Here is a 19,514-nt window from a genome sequence, read left to right on the forward strand (position 1 = left end):
GATCTCTCCTGCTCCCGGTACAGCTTGGTCATCAGAGGTCATTATCCTCTCGGGGGACTCTGCTGCTCCTTAGGGGTAGTTTTAGTTCCTAGCTATGAAGACATTGATGGTAAGTCTTGCTTTTCCCCAAACTCAATGTGACTGTCAAGTGACTGTGGAAAGAGAGGCTTAGTGCAAAGGCAGATCCACAACGGCGGTGGAGATGCCACACTTTTCTCCTGCTTTTAGTTAATGGCAGCAATAGCTTAAATATACTGTTACAAATACCCTTTCAGTAGACAGAAAGTGACGGTATTAGCCTTTGGGATTTGGGTATTTACTGAGTTTGAGACATTTCTATCCTAGGAGCAGCCTGCAGGGCTGAGGTCATTTACAGAAGCTTGATGTCTCTTCCTCCTTGGTCACTGATTTTTTCCTCCTTAAGGACTAGAGGCCTGGAAGACGTTTCCATTTTAGATTTTTGTTGCATATCCCCATCAGTGCTGCCTATCCCAGGCATTATGAAAATAAAAATGGAGCTTCTTCAGAAAACTAAAAACTAGAACTCACATTCAATCCAGCCATGCCACTTGTTGAATACACATCAAAAGGAATGTAAGTGAGGATACAAAGAAATCTGCACACACTGCTGCACCATTCCCACTGGACAAGCCATGGAAACAGCCCAGATACCCTAAGACTGATGAATGGATCAAGAACATGTGCTGCAGCTGGGCGCCGGTAGCTCACACCTGTAATCCTAGCTACTCAGGAGGCTGAGATCTGAGGATCGTGGTTCAAAGCCAGCTCGGGCAGGAAAGTCCATGAGACTTTTTTTTTGCCAGTCCTGGAGCTTGAACTCAGGGCCTGGGCATTGTCCCTGAGTTGCTTTTGCTCAAGGCTAGTGCTCTACCACTTGAGGCACAGCGTCACTTCCAGCTTTTTCTGTTTATGTGGTGCTGAGGAATCGAACCCAGGGACTCATGCATGGGAGGCAAGCGCTCTACCACTGAGCCACCTTCCCAGCCCTCTGCAAGACTCTTATCTCTAATTAACCACTGAAACCAGAAGTGGCATTGTGGCTCAGGGGGCAGAGCACTCACTTTGAGGTGAAGAGCTCAGGGACAGTGCCTAGGCCCAGAGTTCAAGCCCCATTACCCCCCCAAAAAAAATCAGAATATATGCCATATATACACAATGAAATATTGCTGGGCCATAAAGAAAAATGAAATTGTCATTTACAGGGAAATGGTGGAACTAGAGAACAGTGTGATAAGTGAAATATGTTGGTTCAGAAGGACAAAAGTCACACATTTTCTCTCATATTTGGAAGCTAGACATAAAAGATAAACATGTAAACATGTGTATATAGTATCATATATATATATAGAGAGAGAGAGAGAGAGAGAGACAACATCTTGACAGTTGTGCAACTGTTTGAGAGGACTAAGGGGGAGGAAAATGGAAGAGACTGTCAGGAGAGGAGATGGAGGACACTGAGGTACATTGTATCTGGCTTCAAGGTGGCATAAGGAGGTTGGGCGCTGGTGGCTCACGCCTGTAATCCTAGCTACTCAGGAGGCTGAGATCTAAGGATCATGGTTCAAAGCCAGCCCCGGCAGAAAAGTCTGTGAGACTCTTATCCCCAATTAACCACCAGAAAACTGGAAGTGGCGCTGTGGCTCAAGTGGTAGACCACTTGCCTTGAGCTGAAGAGCTGAGGGACAGCGCCCAGGCCCAGAGTTCAAACCCTATGACCGACAGCAACAACAAAAAAGATGACATAAGGAAATCTGAATAAAGACCAGGTTAGTAGGGAAGAGGAAAGAGAATAACTAAGGGGTGAATCAACTTCTAGGAACAATTAATATGTGCTTAAAAATGAATGACAGGAAATAAAATAGATCCTGTTAGTGGTGGTGGGGCGGGGTTGTAGGGGAAGCAAATTGAGAGGTGAAGGAGGGCAGAAAACCTGAAGTTGTTTTAAGAACCAGGAAGCCAAAGGAGGGAGAGCGATAAAAAGGGGACAGTCTGATGAGGAGCCAGTTTTAAGCAAATATGGATATGTCAAAATGAACCCCTTTTGTATAACCCTTAAAGGCTAATAATGATTTTTAAAGAGCAGGTTAAGCAAAAAGCTGGAAGGAAGGTGTGGTGTGCTCAAGTGGTAGAGCTCCAGCCATGGGTAGATAAAGCCAAGGGAGAGCCTGAAGGCCTGTGTTTAAACTCCTCTCCTGGCCCAGCTAGAGAAAGATAGATAGGTAGATAGATAGACAGATAGATTTAAAAAGATAGCCTTTTGGTGGACATTATAGTTGCTGAGTTGGCTTGTGGTTAGGTCTAATAGCAGGCGGTAACCATTAGTGACACTCAGGCTAAGGTGGTGTTGTTTTTAAATTCTGAAATATGGAGATATGACCTGAGCCTACACAAACATAGGAACAATAGGTGAGTTTCAGGATTTCCTTTTGCCAGACTGGCCCACATGTTTTCTCTAGGTCTCCCCTGTTGTGAAGAGTCTGTAGCTTTTTAACATCTTAAAGGAGAAGGCAGGTGATGGTGGACCCTGTGCTTGTCATTTAACATGTAAAAAGGAGGTGTTGGGGGGAAATCGCTGCTTTAGGTTTTCAGCTTACTTCCCAGTTCTTATTTCGGAGTCTGGCTCCGTGGGCTCCTTCAGCCGTCTTGCCGTTATAGCCCCAGCAGGCCCAAGGGTAAGTACAAACTGCTTTTCTCCTATGCATAGGTTTTTGTGTTTGGTCCCAGTTTTACATGCATGTACAGTTTACCAAGTTCCTAGTAATTTGTTGCTGAATCTTATAGGGGAGGTAAGATGGCTTCCATCTTTCTAGATACCATGGGTAAGAACTGAATTAAATTGACATGACAGATTAACAATAGGAAAACCAATTAAGCATAGACAGATGCTCAAGAGTCACACAAAATATGATTCTCAAAGAAAAGTCAGCTGACACGTTCCTTTCTGAGTTACAGAAAGGACTAGAGACCTGGGACGTCCCTGGGGTTGTGGTAGATACGAGATATGGAGGCAGAGGAGAGGAAATGTGTGGTGAATAATGGTTATCTCGTGTGATGGGTAAAAAGCCTCTCAGGTAGTGAAAAGCTGCCCTGAAGCCACGCTCAGAGCAGGGATAGTCTGTCTGGGTATGGAGTTATCATCCCAGCTCTACTCTGGTGGATTAGATACCTTGGGTGGGATTTATGGCTACTTTTACATCTGTGTCTCAGGGAAAATCTCCGCTGGCATCTGCTGTTCCCTTGTTCCCCGCTGAGGGACCCCCCCCAGCCCTACCCCCCCCCACAAGTGCCTGTACTTTCTTTTCCTTCTTTTTCTTTTCTTTGTGTCACTCTGGGGCTTGAACGAAGGACTTGGACACTGGCGTTAGCTTTTTCCACGCAGGTCTAGCACTGTACACTCGAGCCACAGCTCCTCTTCCAGCTTTTTGCTGGTCAAGGGGATGGCTTTGAACCACAATTCTCAGCTCTCAGTCTCCTAAGGAGCTAGGATTACAGGCTTGAGTCACCAGCACCAAGACTTCTTGAAGATCATCATAATTTTTTTTTTGAGGATTTAAAAAAATTAGAACCTATTAGTTGTACGGGGGGTTTTCATTGTGTGATGTTTCTATAAATGCATTCAAAGCACCCTGATCAAACAAACTCACCTGCCATTAAAACAATTTTAGTTGTACTTTTTATGAAGTACTTTGGCTACATTTACCCTTATTTATCTCACTTGCCTTCTCCATGGCCCGCCTTCCCCGCCCCCCCATACCTGTCTCTCAGTATAGCTTGTTTTCTTTTCCTGACATTTTTCATAATTTTTTTAGTGTACATTGTACACTAAATTGTACAATCGGGATTTTTTTTGGGGGGGGTCTGGTCATGGGGCCTGAACTCTGGGCCTGGGCACTGTCCCTCAGCTCTTCAGCTCAAGGCTAGCGCTCTACCACTTGAGCCACAGTGCCACTTCCGGCTTTTTTCTTTTTGCTTATGTGGTGCTGAGGAATTGAACCCAGGGCCTCATGCATGCAAGGCAAGCGCTCTACCACGGAGCCACCTTCCCAGCCCCTACAATTGGGCTTTACTTCAGACTGGCCTCCTCTATTTCTTGTTTCTTGTCTCCTCTATTACTTTTATTTAACCTTTGTCCTCCTGCTTTTAGGAAGTTTATAAAGTTGTAATTTTCAAGCAAATAAAATAAAAATCAAACCAGTTTTGCCACAAACACATTGACATCCATGAAATATTTAAAAATTGGTTCTGCTGATTTTATCCCTCATTCTGCTGTCTTGTTATGTGGCACAGGGATGATTCAAACAATGCAATAATCCTAACTGTACAGGATCTTTCTGTGCTTTATGAAGTCTGTCTAGGGGCATGAGAACACTTTTCAGCTTCTAGAATGGCAGCAAGCACTTGTGTATTGCATTGAATCAGGAGTTTCAATCAATCAAACAACAGCCTAGTAGTTCCTGCTAGAGATCTAGCTTTGGGTCTAAACTTGGGTCATAGTTTAGATTCATAATTTCAAGACTTTTAAATTTAGATATCAATTCATAAATATGAAATGAAATAAAGCAAATTTTTAGAGACTCAGAGTCACGATGAATCAGATAGCATTTGTAAGCAGATATTTACATAGTTGGGTCACTGGCATGCACACCACAATTTTGAGTACATGATTCAGACTTCACATCTTATATACAGTTAGTTTCTAAATGTTAGGGCATTAGTCCTCCCAGTGTCAACAAGAAGTTTACATAACTGAGGCTTTATAGGGACTTTAGGTTTGCTCAATAACTTTTGGGATTTTGCCCCTGAGTTTAAACTACTGTCTGACCAGATCCATCCAGGTGTTTGTACTCCACTTTCCCTTTATTTACAATAAACCCAAGTTGCTATTATGGCCTACAAAGTTCTTAATGACTGAAGTGCCTGCCTGCATTCAGCTTCATTCATTTCACTACATGTACTTCATTCATACTGGCCTTTCAGTCCACAGAACACAAGATCCTCACCCTCTTCACCAGATACCTACCCCAAGATTCTCACCTTTCCCACCCCACCCCTACTCCCTGGTCTACTTGTTTATGTTGTTCAACAAGCCCCAAGATTCTCACCTCCAGCCCCCCTCTACTTGTTTATGTTGTTCAGCCACTGGAATGCAGACTCTGTAAGAGCACTGGTCACTTCCAAAATAGTCACCATTGTATCCCCGGAAGACTAACACGACATCTGGCTATTTGATAAATATTTGTCATATAGCTGCATCTAGGAGACCAGTAATCTTGGTATGATCCAGAGTCAGGGCTGAATTTTGGGATTGGAACGGACAGAAGAAAGGATGAAGACAAATTCTTGTGTGAGGATAGATGTAGGAATGTGGTGGAAATAAACGTTGGCCCACAATTTAAAATGCATGGAAAAACATACACTTGCATTTACAAAAATAAACTAAGTCGGTTCCAGTTTTGGGAATTCCATTCTCCTAGATTGGTGAGCTACTTGACCTCTTTTGTTCTTGGGTTTCCTTCAAGTTGCTTTGAAGATAGAATAGGGTTCGGTGGCTTTATGCAGGGCAAAGCAACAGATGACCCTTGAATTGTCTACCCTGGTTACTTCTGGGGTGCTCACTGAGTCTATTCACATAGCTCCTTTAGGTCTGGGTTTTCATCAGACTTCTAGATTTCTTTTAAAACACAAGAAATCTTCCTGAAGGTTGCTTATAGGCTTATATGTGGAGACATAGAAGACAGTTCTTATTTTCTGGAGTGTTATTTCTCTGCTATCTGTTGTGGTGCTAGCAGAAATTTAGGAGATTGGATCTCACCCCGCCTCAGCTATGTGGCTCCTCGCTCATGCTCATGGACTCTACTTTTATTGTGCTGATTAGCAAGAACTCTCTTAGGTTTCACTTATTTTGAAGGCCTTCAGCATGACATTTTAAAATACATTCAGGTGATATACCCAAGTCAGGAAGCATAGATGACATCTGATTCCCCAGCTATATTCCAACCCTGCCATTCTAATTATAGTTTGCCTATACTTTGGACAAGGTGAAGGGCAGAGAGTATAGGGTGAATGAATGTGAATTAGTATTTCATAAACTTATTCTGCCAATGGAAATTAAGTTTGGATCAGGGGCAAAGAGTACAATTCTGATCATGTTACTCTTCTGCTCTTAGAATAAAGGTCAAACTCAACATGGCCAATCAGGGTCCTATGTGACTTCCAGTCTGTTCTACTAAGGCTATGCTGGAATTTTGTTGTTCAAAAGTAGGTGCCCTTGATCATCTTAGGATTTTTGTGCATTCATGGGGCCCTTTTCATCAGTTTTCACTCCACTCATGCTTCAAATTGCAGTCTGCTGGAAATTTTGCAGGCTAACCTGCCACCTGTTGTAGACAGCACCAGATAGCTTTTCTTTCTAGAATTTGGGCACGATCAGTCACCTTGTCTCAGGAGAAGGGGAGCACAGGGGTAACTAAAATGAAATGCCATTTTTACTTTTCACATTAGCTTGGTAACTTTGCTGAATAAATGGGTGTTTTTATGTACTGTTCAGATGAAAAAACTTGTGCACCACCTTCCTTCATTCCTTTCCTCTTTCTTCCTTCCTTCATTCCTTCCTTCCTTTTCTTTCTCCTTCCTTCCCTCCCTCGTTCCTTCCTTCCTTTTATGAAAAATAATTCTACATCTGCATACTATAAAATGATACTTTTTTTTTCTAGGAAATCAGTGGCTCACACCTATAAATCCTAGGTATTCAGGAATTTGGATATAAAGGATCATGGTTTGAAACCAGCCCAGGCAGGAAAGTCTGGGTTCTATCTCCAAAATAACAAGCAAAAAACTGGGATAGAGATGTGACTCAAGTAGTAGAGCGCTGGCTTAAGTGGGCTAAGTCAAACACCCATGAGGCCCTGAGTTTATACCCTCATAAATATATCATTTTATAATAGGAAATAATGGGCAGAAAATAAGTGATCACAAATGGAGGCTTTTTAGAATACATTGGGATATACCCATTCATTGGAATGCTATGCATTTGTAAAAAGGGAGAAAGTTTGATAATTAGTAAAATAAGAAAAGGGTCTGTTGTTGCTAAGTGAAAAAAAGCAATGCCCAGAATAATGTGTTTTATAAAAATAAAAGGGAGGGGAAAAGTAAACACATGTACATAAGTATATAGTTTATGCGGCAGCATGCACTCCAAAAAGTTGTAAGAGGGCTGGGAAGGTGGCTCAGTGGTAGAGCGCTTGCCTTGCATGCCTGAGGCCCTGGGTTCAATTCCTCAGCACCACATAAGCAAAAAGAAAAAATGGAAGTGGAGCTGTGGCTCAAGTGGTAGAGTGCTAGCCTTGACCTAAAGAGCTGAGGGACAGCACCCAGGCCCGGAGTTCAGGCCCCACGACTGGATCCCACCCCAAAAAAGTGTAAAAACCAAAAAGTTGTAAGAAACTAATAACTAGTAATTGTATTTGGGGAAGGATAGAAACAGGAAGGATGGGGAACAAGACAGAGCATGTAAGAATACAAAGAAATCAAAATATTTAATGCTCCTGTCTACTGATTATATTATACATAATTATGAATGAAACAGTTTCAAAATTAATGACTGAAACCTAAAATTCATTAAGCACAACTTATTGCCTATCCTTTATTGCTTCATGGAAAAAAGATAGTGTTTGCATGAACAAAGTTAAGTTATTAATTGTATAAAATTTAGGTTATACATTGTACTTCATGATATTCACTGTAAGAAATTCTCTATATTTTTTTCATATACTTTATCCAAAAGTAAACTGGCCCAATATTAAGTTTTGCTTTTTGAAAAAGTTTTAGTTCTACCTTTTACTTTCAAAGGACATTTTAAAGAGCCATTTTTAAAAGAAATACAATGGAAATGTTTTGTTTTCCAAACTTAAAGCTCACAAAATATTGTTTCTAATTAACAATGAAGTTACCTCAATCTAGAAGCAACAAAAGACAATTGTTCAAAACATTTCTATGTTTAGTCAATTACTGTATGCACATTATATAAAAACAGTAAAGGATTATCAAAGTGCAAGAAAAATTCCTCTGAGAATTCATCTCTGTTTATCTCTACAACTAAGTAGAGACAACCACAGCTACTGGTTCTTAGAGAATCCTCCCTGAAGTCTAAGTGTGATAAGGTGAGGTGTGACCAAAGTCTCCATTGCCTCTGTGATATCAGTGAGCCAGTGTGTGCCTGTGTTGAATTAACTAAGGAGTCACTAAAAACTTGCTAGTCAAATTTAAACCTTAAAACATTGGGTCATCAAATACTGACTCCTAATATGTTTAGTTCTTGGTTTAAAATCTGTCATATTAGCTCGACAAGAAATGACTCATTACCTTACTTGTGTAACTGTAACCCTTCTGTACAGCATATTAGTACCATATTAGTGTGGAAGAGATGGGTTTAATAGTGTTTAAATAGATTTACATTGTGAATGGATTTAATTACTTTTACTTCTTTTTTATTTTTATTTTGGTCCTGGGGCTGGAACTCAGGGCCTGAGTGCTGTCCTTAAGCTTTTGTGCTCAAAGCTAGAGCTCTACCACTTGAGCTCCATTTCTGAATTTTTGGTACTCAATTGGAGACCAGAGTCTCAGGGACTTTCCTACCTGACCTGGCTTTGAACCATGATCCTAAAATCTCAGCCTCTTGAGAAGGTGGGATTACAGGCAGAGTCTCAGGGACTTTTCTACCTGACCTGGCTTTGAACCATGATCCTAAAATCTCAGCCTCTTGAGAAGGTGAGATTACAGGCATGAGCCACTTGTGCCTGGCTTACTTTCATTTCTTTTCTTTTTTTTGGTCCAGTTGTGGAGCCTGATCTCTGGGCCTGGGCGCTGTCCCTCCGCTCTTCAGCTCAAGGCTAGCGCTCTACCACTTGAGCCACAGTGCCACTTCTGGCTTTTTTCTTTTTGCTTATGTGGTGCTGAGGAATCGAACCCAGGGCCTCATGCATGCAAGGCAAGCGCTCTACCACTGAGCCACCTTCCCAGCCCACTTTCATTTCTTTAGAAGAAATATTTGAGTCCTATAAAGTTGGACTCTGTTCATTATTATTGTCTCCAAAATTAGTGGGTTATAATTCAGAATACAACAGCACCATATTTTGTTTCCTCCTCTATTCCTTCTTGTAGGAGGAATTTTAGTATGCTTTGATCTATCTTGATTTCACAGATGCAGCCCACTCTTCTCAGCTTAAAAACCTTAGCAGTTTAAAGATATTGGTGTTTGAATGCAAGGTAACTCTGTATGTTTAAATATTCTATGATCTTGAGTCTATCCCTAAAAGCACAGAACATAGTTGAAGTTCAGTTGAATGGATTTCTTTTGTCTATTTGGTCTGCATGCACCACCTAGTGGTAAAACAGTGTATTTTAAATTGCGGGGTGGGGGGGGCGTGGAGGGGGGAAGAAGGGGAGAAGAGGAGAGGAGAGAGAAGAGGGAGAGAGAATGTGTGATATAACATGGAAACAAAACTTTATATACATACTTTTTTTTTTTTTTGGTCCGGTCGTGGGGCCTGAACTCGGCTTGGGTGCTGTTCCTCAGCTCTTCAGCACAAGGCTAGCACTCTACCACTTGAGCCACAGCTCCACTTCCGGCTTTTTTCTTTTTGCTTATATGGTGCTGAGGAATCGAACCCAGGGCCTCAGGCATGCAAGGCAAGCGCTCTACCACTGAGCCCCTATATACATATTCTTAAATATTGAATTAGATCTAAATATCTAATAAAGCTCTCAAACATCATTTATATGCCCGCATAGGAAGCAAATGTGAAAAATTCATTTGGAAAGGAAAAGAGCTTTCTCTTACTTACATAAGCTATGAGTCCGATGATTCTAGCCCTAAATTAATATTTAATTTTGAAACAATGTCCTGATTGAGGCAAACAACCAAGGTATTTAATTTTCATTTTATTTATTTATTTTTTGTTGATCATGGGGCTTGAACTCTGGGCCTGGGTATTGTCCCTGAGCTCTTCAGCTCCAGGTAAGCACTCTGCTACTTGAGATACAGTATCTGGTGGTTAATTGGAGATAAGAGCCTCACAGACTTTCCTGCCTGGGCTGGCTTTGAACAGTGATCCTCGGATCTTAGCCTCCAGAGTAACTAGGATTATAGGTGTGAGCCACTGGTCCCTGGCTTATGTTTAGTTTTTAATAGTCGTAGTTTTTTTTTTTTTGGGGGGGGGGGAAGGATGTGGTCCCAGGGCTTGAACTCAGGGCCTTGTTGCTGTCCCAGAACTCCCCCCCCCCCCCCCGCCACTTGAGTAATAGCTCCACTTTTGGCTTTTTTTTTTTTTTTTTTTTGCTTATGTGGTGCTGAGGAATTGAACCCAGGGCCTCAGGCATGCAAGGCAAGCGCTCTACCGCTGAGCCACCTTCCCAGCCCCACTTTTGGCTTTTTGGTGGCTAACTGGAGATAAGAGTCTCACAGTTTCCTATCCAGGCTGACTTCAAACCAGGATCCTCAAATCTCAGCCTCCTAAATAGCTAGGATAACAAACTAAAAACCCTATACTGTACGAGGTGTAGTATAAAGTTATAGGACACAGGATTTGGAGGTCACAAAGAAGCATTAATTTTATGAATCTAGTAGCACTGAAACTCAGAATGTAAAGTGACTTGCTCAAGGTCATTCTGATTATGAGTAGCCCAATTCTAGTGAAAAAAAAAAAAAAGAACAAAAAAAAAAGGGCTTTTTCACTTTGACACTAAGAAGGCAAAAAAAAAAAATCTTCCCCATACAGTAACGGTCAGCTGTCTCTGTGAAAAGGTATATTATCAACTCTGTCATGTACTTCTTTAAGATACTGAGATGTGAGTTAATACGTATTGGTAGTTTTGTTCTAACATTCTGAGCACAAAGGAGTTAAGTGAAGAAACGTGTATCACAGAGCTGGAAAAGAGTTTCTAACTGTGAAACCCCCAGTTTTATATATATGTTCAAGGAAATGTTTTCACTGTCCATGCAGCTGCTGTGCTGTGAAGATCGAACAATTCCCTTTCTTCTTTAACTGCTTCAGAATCAGATCTGTTTTCACAAAGCAGATACCCACTTGTAGATTTCAACATAAACCATGACCATAGCTCCCTCTCATGACCAGTGAATATTCTACAGGCGTCTTTTTATTCTCCCTGTTGTACTCGACTAACAGCTCACTGGTTAAGTTTTAATTGCTTCCAATGAGGTCAGCAAAGGTATTTATCGAAAAGCCCTGAATAAAAGGGCTCCACACACACACACACGCACACACACACACATGCACACACACACACACGCACACACACACACGCACACACACGCGCTCTCACACACAGAAAAAATCCTCTTGCCTCTTGATTTATGGAAACAATTATGATTCTGCTGGAGTATTTCTCAGCTGAGAAATAGTTTGTAGCTACAGCAGAGAGGCTCCAGTTGCACAGGGCAGACAGCAGACATGGAATTCTTGAGTATCCAGCTGTTATAAACAGAACAAGTAAGTTACTGTTATTTGTCTTTAAAACAATGCTGAATTTTTAAAAAAAAGTTTTCTCTCTTTCTCTGGTTATAGTAATGGGGAAGGGGGGGAAGTTACTAGAGTTCTGAGCCATGTAAATGTCTAGAGTAGTTCTGTTAAGAACTTATGTAAAGATAAAGTTGATATTCTCCAGAGCAATGTTGACATTTAACTTGAAAAACAACAACAAAACGTGAGCAGTTCAGGAGAGGACAACTGATTGACCACAAATGTAAAAGTGGAAAAGAAAGTAATGTAGGGAAAGCATTTATACTTTGTGAATAAAGGTTGTAGATCTGATTAAAATCAATAGCTCTACATGCAGAATGTTTCTTACAAAACTGCAAATGGAATAAATGGTTCCATCAGAATCTGGTTTGTCTACTGATGTATATCTTGCATAAACTTACATCTAGAGTGGAAAGATGCTGACATTCTCTGTAAAAGCTGTACCTTCAGAGTACAAACTGCACTCTATGTCATAATGCTGTGTGTCCTCAAAATTTAAACATACATTTTTTTAATCTTCCTTTTTCCTCCCTTTCCCCATTCTTAACCTCTTAGTGCAAACAGAAGTCAATAGAGATCAGCATTGCAGCAACTGGCCTTACTACAACATGTTTTTATAAGGATATATGAACAGAGAATTACTTGAGGAGGAATCCGACATTGCCATCAGAAACTAAAAGGATAAGGGTTAATAGTCTGAGAAGAGCAACTACTCTTTTAAATCAATCTACGGCTTGCAGAGTGGAAAAGGTCAATGACCTAGGAGTAAGCATCAACTCAAGATTTAATTTTCATTATGTTATTCATGAACACCCGGAGCACTACACTATAATGCACAAATGGGTACTGACATGGATCCTGCCAACTTTGCTCTACAGATCATGCTTCCACATTATCTGTCTAGTGGGCACTATAGCTTTAGCTTGCAATGACATGACTCCAGAGCAAATGGCTACAAACGTGAACTGTTCCAGCCCCGAGCGACATACAAGAAGTTATGATTACATGGAAGGAGGGGATATAAGAGTGAGAAGACTTTTCTGTCGAACACAGTGGTATCTGAGGATTGATAAACGGGGCAAAGTGAAAGGGACCCAAGAGATGAAGAACAATTACAGTAAGTAATGTGTTTTATTTAAGGCACTGCTTTAATCCTGAGAAATCTGTGAAGGGATCCAGGTGGCAGGCTTTTGAAGTTTCCTTTTTCATCAAAAGTACTAAATACAACTATCACCTTCTAATTTTGCTACACTGGGACTGTCAGACTATGCTCCTAAAAATATCTCTTGGAACAGGACAAATCTGCTAATATTATAGTTGGAACTAATCACCCAGACCAACTGCAATAGATGCTCCATGTCCTAAGCTCAAAATACACTTAAGCCAAATGTAAGTGATATTCACACAAAAATGCATACTTTTTTTCCTCCCCAGCAAAAATCACTTAGGGGTTCTCATACAGTTCTCAGTCAATTCTCATCCAAACTACGAGTAATCACTAGTTTGAGAAATAAGATTTTATTATTTATTTAATGTGTCCTTTGAAAGAATAATCCCAGGATGCCTAATATTTCATCTGCATTAAAAATATATGTCTTCAGTCATGGGCAGTTATAAAAGAGTGGGGGAGGGGGGATCTGTGGCCACTACCCATCCATAGCATAATGTGCTTGTAGAAGATTGCTTAACTACCTAGCGAGGCAGAAAAACACGTTTCTAACATTCTCTTTAAATCTTCTATGCCATCTAAGTTTTTTAAGTTGATTTAAGAGAGACGTGTGAGGAAACAAAGATCACTTGGAAGATTTGATTCTCAATCGAAAACTTTATGCCTTCCCACAAGCACCAGCTGTTTTTATCACATTAAAATACCAGGACTTGGTTTTTCACTTAATGGTTATGATTAATAACCAATGTCTACAGTGTTAAAGTTAATGGTGTAAAGTATATACTTCAGCATTTACTTTAAGGGTTTAAAATCCCTGTGTGAAAATAAACTTGGTTTCCATCAGTAGTATTTAGACAATGTTAATTGTTGCACATTTTGTAAAATGTGTTAGTGTTGGGCTGGTGGTGCAACCCTTGCCCTGTACAGCACCAGACCTATGGTAATTACTTGAAACTTTGGTTGCCTGCTCATGCTTTTTGGCTTGTAGACTAATTCATCAATGTATAAGAATTTAGGGAGGGGGGAGGTTAGGTTTCTAATATGAAATGAAGACTATTTAACCATAATCAAATACACAATGCTAGGCCCATTTGATAGATTGTACTGCCTTATCATTATTGCTATTTATAGAGGTATCATGTTAATTCTAGAAGATTGCTCTGATTAGACTAGTTTAACTAAGGAAATGGCTATATAGAGAAAAGTTTTAGTTGATAGCCATTTCTATGTGATCAACAGTTTGGTGTAGCGTCAGTTTATTAAAAAAAAAAAAGTCAATGAGATTTATCATGGATGATGAAATCTGGTAGAAAGGCTAGTACCCTGGTGGAATTTATGACATACATGTCCAATCTCTGTGAATGATGGAGGACAATTTCTCAGTTTTTTTAATCTTTAATCTATAAAATATAGGATATTTTTTTCCAACATGCCTTCTAATTGTTACAGTCTATTGTACCACAGAATATAAGTATGAAGAAATCTTAGAACCTATTAGATAAATGCTGCTTATAATGAATGAAAGTGAATAGGAGCTCAGTAAGATGTTCTGTCAACATTTCAAATTGTGGTAGTAAGGTTGTTACACCTAAACTGTAGAAATCTATATTTTGACTAATTTTGGAGGTGTTTTTGCAAAATAATAAGCCACTAAACGATGTAAAATTTAGTAAAAATCTGTGATTTGAGATAAAAGCATTTGCAATTAGAATGCACTGGAATATACAAGGTTTATTTTGTGTTAAAATTGCTTAAAACTATGAGACTAAGGTATTTATAAACATACACAAAGTGCTAGAATTGTTCTGTAGGTTGAAACACAATATGTGTATCCATAAAGCCAATCCGGTAAACATTTCTCCTCTAGTAAGAAAGGAAAGAGAAAGGGATCCTATACATTATACATTACGATGTCACAATACTAATGTACTAAAATATGACAGTATATAAATAATCACCACTATCAAGCTTTATTAAAGTCTCTGTAGATGGGTATTCTTTCTTGCTATGTCAATTCTCATAGAAGGGGAGGCCTTCCCAAGAATCCTTCAAATAAATGCTAAAACTGTTGTCAAGTTGAACTGCTATCTTACAGCAAAAGGAGTGAGCAAGGTTTCTCCAAAGTTAAAAAAAAAAAAAGAGGGGGCTAAGGCACCTTTGTTCTACAGGAAAGCCTAAGTTGCATTAAAAAAATACTTCAGTGAAGAATATTTGGAGAATAATCAGGAGGAGAAAATTTTGATAATCATTTCTTCTCACCTAAGAAGCAGCCTTACTCATTTTAAGAATGAATGCCACAGGTAAACAAGCAAACTGATCCATGTGATGTTGAAGCTATTGTATTAGGAAAATCAGGCACAAATAAAGTAGCTAGCAGAATTTGTTAAAATAATCAAAGAAGATGAGAAACTTGAAATTACAATTAACTTTTTTGAATTTAATTAGGTAATTCCATTGTGATAATTCCATACATGCATCAATATTACTTTGAACAAGTTTACCCGCTCTATAAACTTCCCCTTCTTCTCTCTTGCTCCCCCTAAATTTTAAATATTGATGATGTTTTACCAGAGTCAGTAAATGAATTAATGAAATGAATAAAAAATTGTCCCCCCCCCCAGTATCATTAAAATGGAAGTCAAGATAGTTAGATCGCCTACTGGAATCAAATGCAGCAGAATTTAGAAAGTCATAGGGTCTCATACTTGGGGAACTCATTGTTTTCAATGTTGTGATGCCTTAGAATTTTAAACAGGTTGTTCTTTGGAGGTCTTGTAAGGTTGGTATGGATTTTGATGTCTTAGATGTCACAGTTTTCTCTGAAAAGTGAAATGTCAGCTAGGTAAAAATAATTGTTCTGGACTGCCACAGAAAAGTTGCTGTCCATTCTCACATATTTTCTCTGAATGACAGGGAAAATGACTTACGGGTGTTAATGGATTTGGATGCCAGGAGCAGCTCCGCTCCCCAGAGTCTTGGGCATGCTAGTCTAGTACTCTACCACATTACTACTGAGCCAAATATCCCCTAGGAATGTGGTTGATAAGATACTGATAAAACTTGATTGGCATTGGCAAGGAGAGTTGAAATATCTGGGTGTGTATAACCCTGAGGTAGAGGACATTGAGGAAGAGAGGGAAGGTGGTGGGTGGATGTAGTCAGTCATTCCTCATGTCTTTAGGCAAACTGAAAAATTGTTTAAGTCACGCTGGACTATGAAGATTCAGGGTATCACATTCATTTCAGGCTTACCTGAATGATTGGATGAATAAATTACACTAAGAAATTACATATATATATATATATATATATATATATTTTTTTTTTTTTTTTGGTTGTGGGGCTTGAACTCTGGGCCTGGGCGCTGTCCCTCAGCTCTTCGGCTTAAGGCAAAAGTGCTTTACAACTTGAGCCAAAGTGCCACTTTTGGTTTTCTGGTGGTTAATTGGAGATAAGTCTCCATGGAATTCCCTTGCCCAGGCTTTGAACTGCAATCCTCAGGCCTTAGCCTCCTGAGTAGATAGGATTACAGGTGTAAGCCACTGGAGCCTGGCAATGATTTTTTTGTTTGTTTGTTTGCCAGTCGTGGGGCCTGAACTCTAGGGCTGCATGCTGTTCTTCAGCTCTTCAGCTCAAGGCTAACACCCTACCACTTGAGCCACAGCACCACTTGCAGCTTTTTCTGCTTATGTGGTGATGAGGAATCGAACCCAGGGCCTCAGGCATGCATGGCAAGCATTCTACCACTGAGCCACCTTCCCATCCCCCGGCAATGATTTTTATCTGTAGACATATAACAAGAACTAATGATGTAGAATGGGGGGGATTCCAGGAGAAGCCAAAGACTGGAAAAGGGAGAGGCCAAAAGACTGGACTATTTCTTTTTTTCTTTTTCTTTTTTGTCAGTCATGGGGCTTGAACTCTGGGCCTGGGGCCTGTCCCTGAGCTTTTCAGCTCAAGGCTAGGGTTCTACCTCTTGAGTCACAGGGCCACTTCTGGTTTCCTGATGGTAAGAGCCTCATGGACTTTCCTGCCCAGGCTGGCTTTGAACGGTGATCCTCAGATCACAGCCTCCTGAGTAGCTAGGATTACAGGTATGAGCCACCAATGCCGGGCCTTATGGTGCATTTCTAAATGATGAAGTTAGAATCTGATCTCAGCTAACAACAAGGAGAATAAAATCAGGAATAAATACTCATGTTGTCTGTAGGAGAACACAGATAACATCATAAAGGGACTGGAAATGAATGGTCAATAAATACTCCGACTTCTGTTGTCAGAACTCTCCCCTTGGAGACAAGGCCAGAGGGTGAATTTAGATGGTTCCTGGCCCAAGCAGACCATCAGCAGACAGGGGCAATCACTCCACACCTGACAAAAATAACACTGCTGCCTAAGCTTGGAATTGAAGTGCTGAGTGAGGGATGGCAGCAGTGTGCTAGGTACCCAACAACCGTCTCTGTGAACCCAGTTCTTCAAGATCTTGCTTTTGGTATTCAATTACTAAAAAGTTGTGTTGTCCCCAACAATAGTATTATTTATTCCTGTTGAGAGGAAATTCTATATTGTTACAAGCCATGGATGTGACTGTGTTGTTAGTTCCAAAGCAAGAAAAGGGTTAGCCATTCTGAAAATTGGCCAATGATTTGGCAATACTCTCTTTTGGACTGTAAGACTGAGATGGGATATGGCCTAACAATTGGCAAAAAGCAAATAAACACAGTGATGTTGGATCTGACTATGGCTATGAAACCTTCAGAGACTCAACTGTCAACAATTCTTGGGATTGGCTCCTGCTCAACAGTACTCTCTTCTACTCGCCATAAAATGTGCATATCATCTTGGAATACAGAGAAGGTAAATTTACTTCTGTTCTAAACAGCTCTTCACAAGTTGCCTAAAAGAATAATAACTCATATTGTCAGAACAAAAACAATATAAATGTAACTCCTGCCTTTAAAAAAGAAATATACCTAATGGAGTTCTATAGAACACATATATGAAACCAAATCCTAGAAATCATTGACAAAGTAGAATCCTATAGGACTAATTACATTAATTACCTTAATAACTTTTCAAAGCCTTACATGAATGATAAAGGATGGTTAAATTTCGAGGAAGCAGATTTAGAAACAGCTCTTCTTTAAGAACTCTAACATTTTTTTATTTAAGAAATTTTTTTGCTGGGGGGATGGGAAGGTGGCTCAGTGGTAGAGTGCTTGCCTCACATGCATGAGGCCCTGGGTTTGATTCCTCAGTACCACATAAGCAGAGAAAAGCCGGAAGTGGCGCTGTGGCTCAAGTGGTAGGGTGCTAGCCTGAGCTGAAGAGCTGAGGGACAGCACTCAGGCCCAGAGTTCAGCCCCCACGACCAAAAAAAAAAAAATTGCCAGTTCTGGGGTTTGAACTTGGCCTACCACTGTCCCTGAGCTCCTTTTGCTTAAGGTTAGCACTCTACCACTTGAGCCACAGAGCCACTTCTGGCTTTTTCTGTTTATAGGATGCTGAGGAATTGAACTCAGGGCCTCATGCATGCAAGGCAAGCACTACCACTGGGCCACCTTCCCCACCCAAGAACTCTAATGTTAAGGACTATTTTCATTTTATATTATTTATTTTTCTTTTTTGGCTATGATAAGTGCCTCACACTTGTTCAATGTAAATAGCTCCAGTTATTGCCATAAGTGCATCTCTTGTCACCACTTTGTAAATGTTCATATGAACTGACCATTTCTATATCAATTTAGAGCATCTGGTGATTTACTTTCCCTTTGCCACAGCTGTATGATAACTCTTTATAGAATCAGGGCATTCCAAGACTCAAAGGAAAAGAAGCCAGCTTGAGATGTATAAAAAGAGCCATCTTTTCTAGGCTTTTCTATTTCTTCACCTTGTCTAAACATTGCAATCAGCTAGGGACCTTTAAAAAAGTATTGGTGCCAAGTCCTATCTACAAAGATCATTAAATTGGTCTGGGGTGCAGTCTCGGCATGGAGACTTTTAAAAGCTCCTTGGATAATTGTGATACACTGCCAAGGCTGAGAACCATTAGGGTGAGGGGATTGCATTAGACTGTGAAGGAAACTGTAGCTCAGTTACATCACAATCTCATGAAGATAGGGAGGACCCAGCATTCCGTATTTGGTAAACTTCTCCAGTGATTCTAATGTTCAGATAAGGTTGCAAAGCGCTGCTTAAGGGGAACAAAAATTGTGATTCGCCTACATCTCCTGGGAGAGAAATAGCCTTGATCAGAAATGAACCTGTAAGTTATATATTAAAGGAGTTCCTCTAGGTCCATTTGACCTCCCTGGACAAATCTCAGTGGCTTTCCACATTTGGTCAACTGGCCTAGAATGGCATGTAATGACAACTTTGTATCCTGCTTTAAATAAAACAAGCTAAGGAGTCTGCTTTAGTGAGTAACAGAGCTGCAGGAGAGAACAGATCCTGTGCCACAGGCAGATTATTCAGACTTGAATTTCAAGTAGTGCTGAAGGAGGGGACCTGGGGTATAGACAGCTTTTTAGTGCCAGTTTATTTGGCACTAAGCATGCGACTTGACTATGAATTTAGATACCTTCAAATTAGGCTCTTACCTCTCAAAGCCCTTCCACCCAGTTCAAAAGCAAAGATTTAAAGAGATGGTATTGAACCTAACAAAACCCAGTGAGGAGAGAACCACGTCTATCCAGGTCAGGGAAAAGGTAGATCTGGATATGAATCTCCTTGTAAGATTGGGTTGATGCATAGCATGAAGGTGCAGCTTTATTTTCTTTTGTATCACA

General features: G+C 40.3%; 2 protein-coding genes across 2 annotated transcripts in view; one reads left to right on the plus strand and one right to left on the minus strand.

The window, feature by feature from the left end:
* LOC138815873 (protein FAM227B-like) overlaps positions 1 to 19,514 on the minus strand; it is a 119,683-nt gene that overhangs the window by 15,277 nt on the left and 84,892 nt on the right. The window lies entirely within an intron of this gene.
* The window catches only part of LOC138815878 (fibroblast growth factor 7), a 58,112-nt gene continuing 49,856 nt past the window's right edge, over positions 11,259 to 19,514 (plus strand). Inside the window, exons 1-2 of the mRNA XM_070005258.1 lie at positions 11,259 to 11,528; positions 12,114 to 12,675. Of these exons, the coding sequence (XP_069861359.1) occupies positions 12,390 to 12,675 (286 nt within the window). The 5' untranslated portion in view covers positions 11,259 to 11,528; positions 12,114 to 12,389. The remainder of the gene's footprint in view (positions 11,529 to 12,113; positions 12,676 to 19,514) is intronic.

Source organism: Dipodomys merriami, unplaced genomic scaffold (assembly GCF_024711535.1).
Source record: "Dipodomys merriami isolate MVZ:Mamm:240054 unplaced genomic scaffold, mDipMer1.0.p SCAF_679, whole genome shotgun sequence".
NCBI lineage: Eukaryota > Metazoa > Chordata > Mammalia > Rodentia > Heteromyidae > Dipodomys > Dipodomys merriami.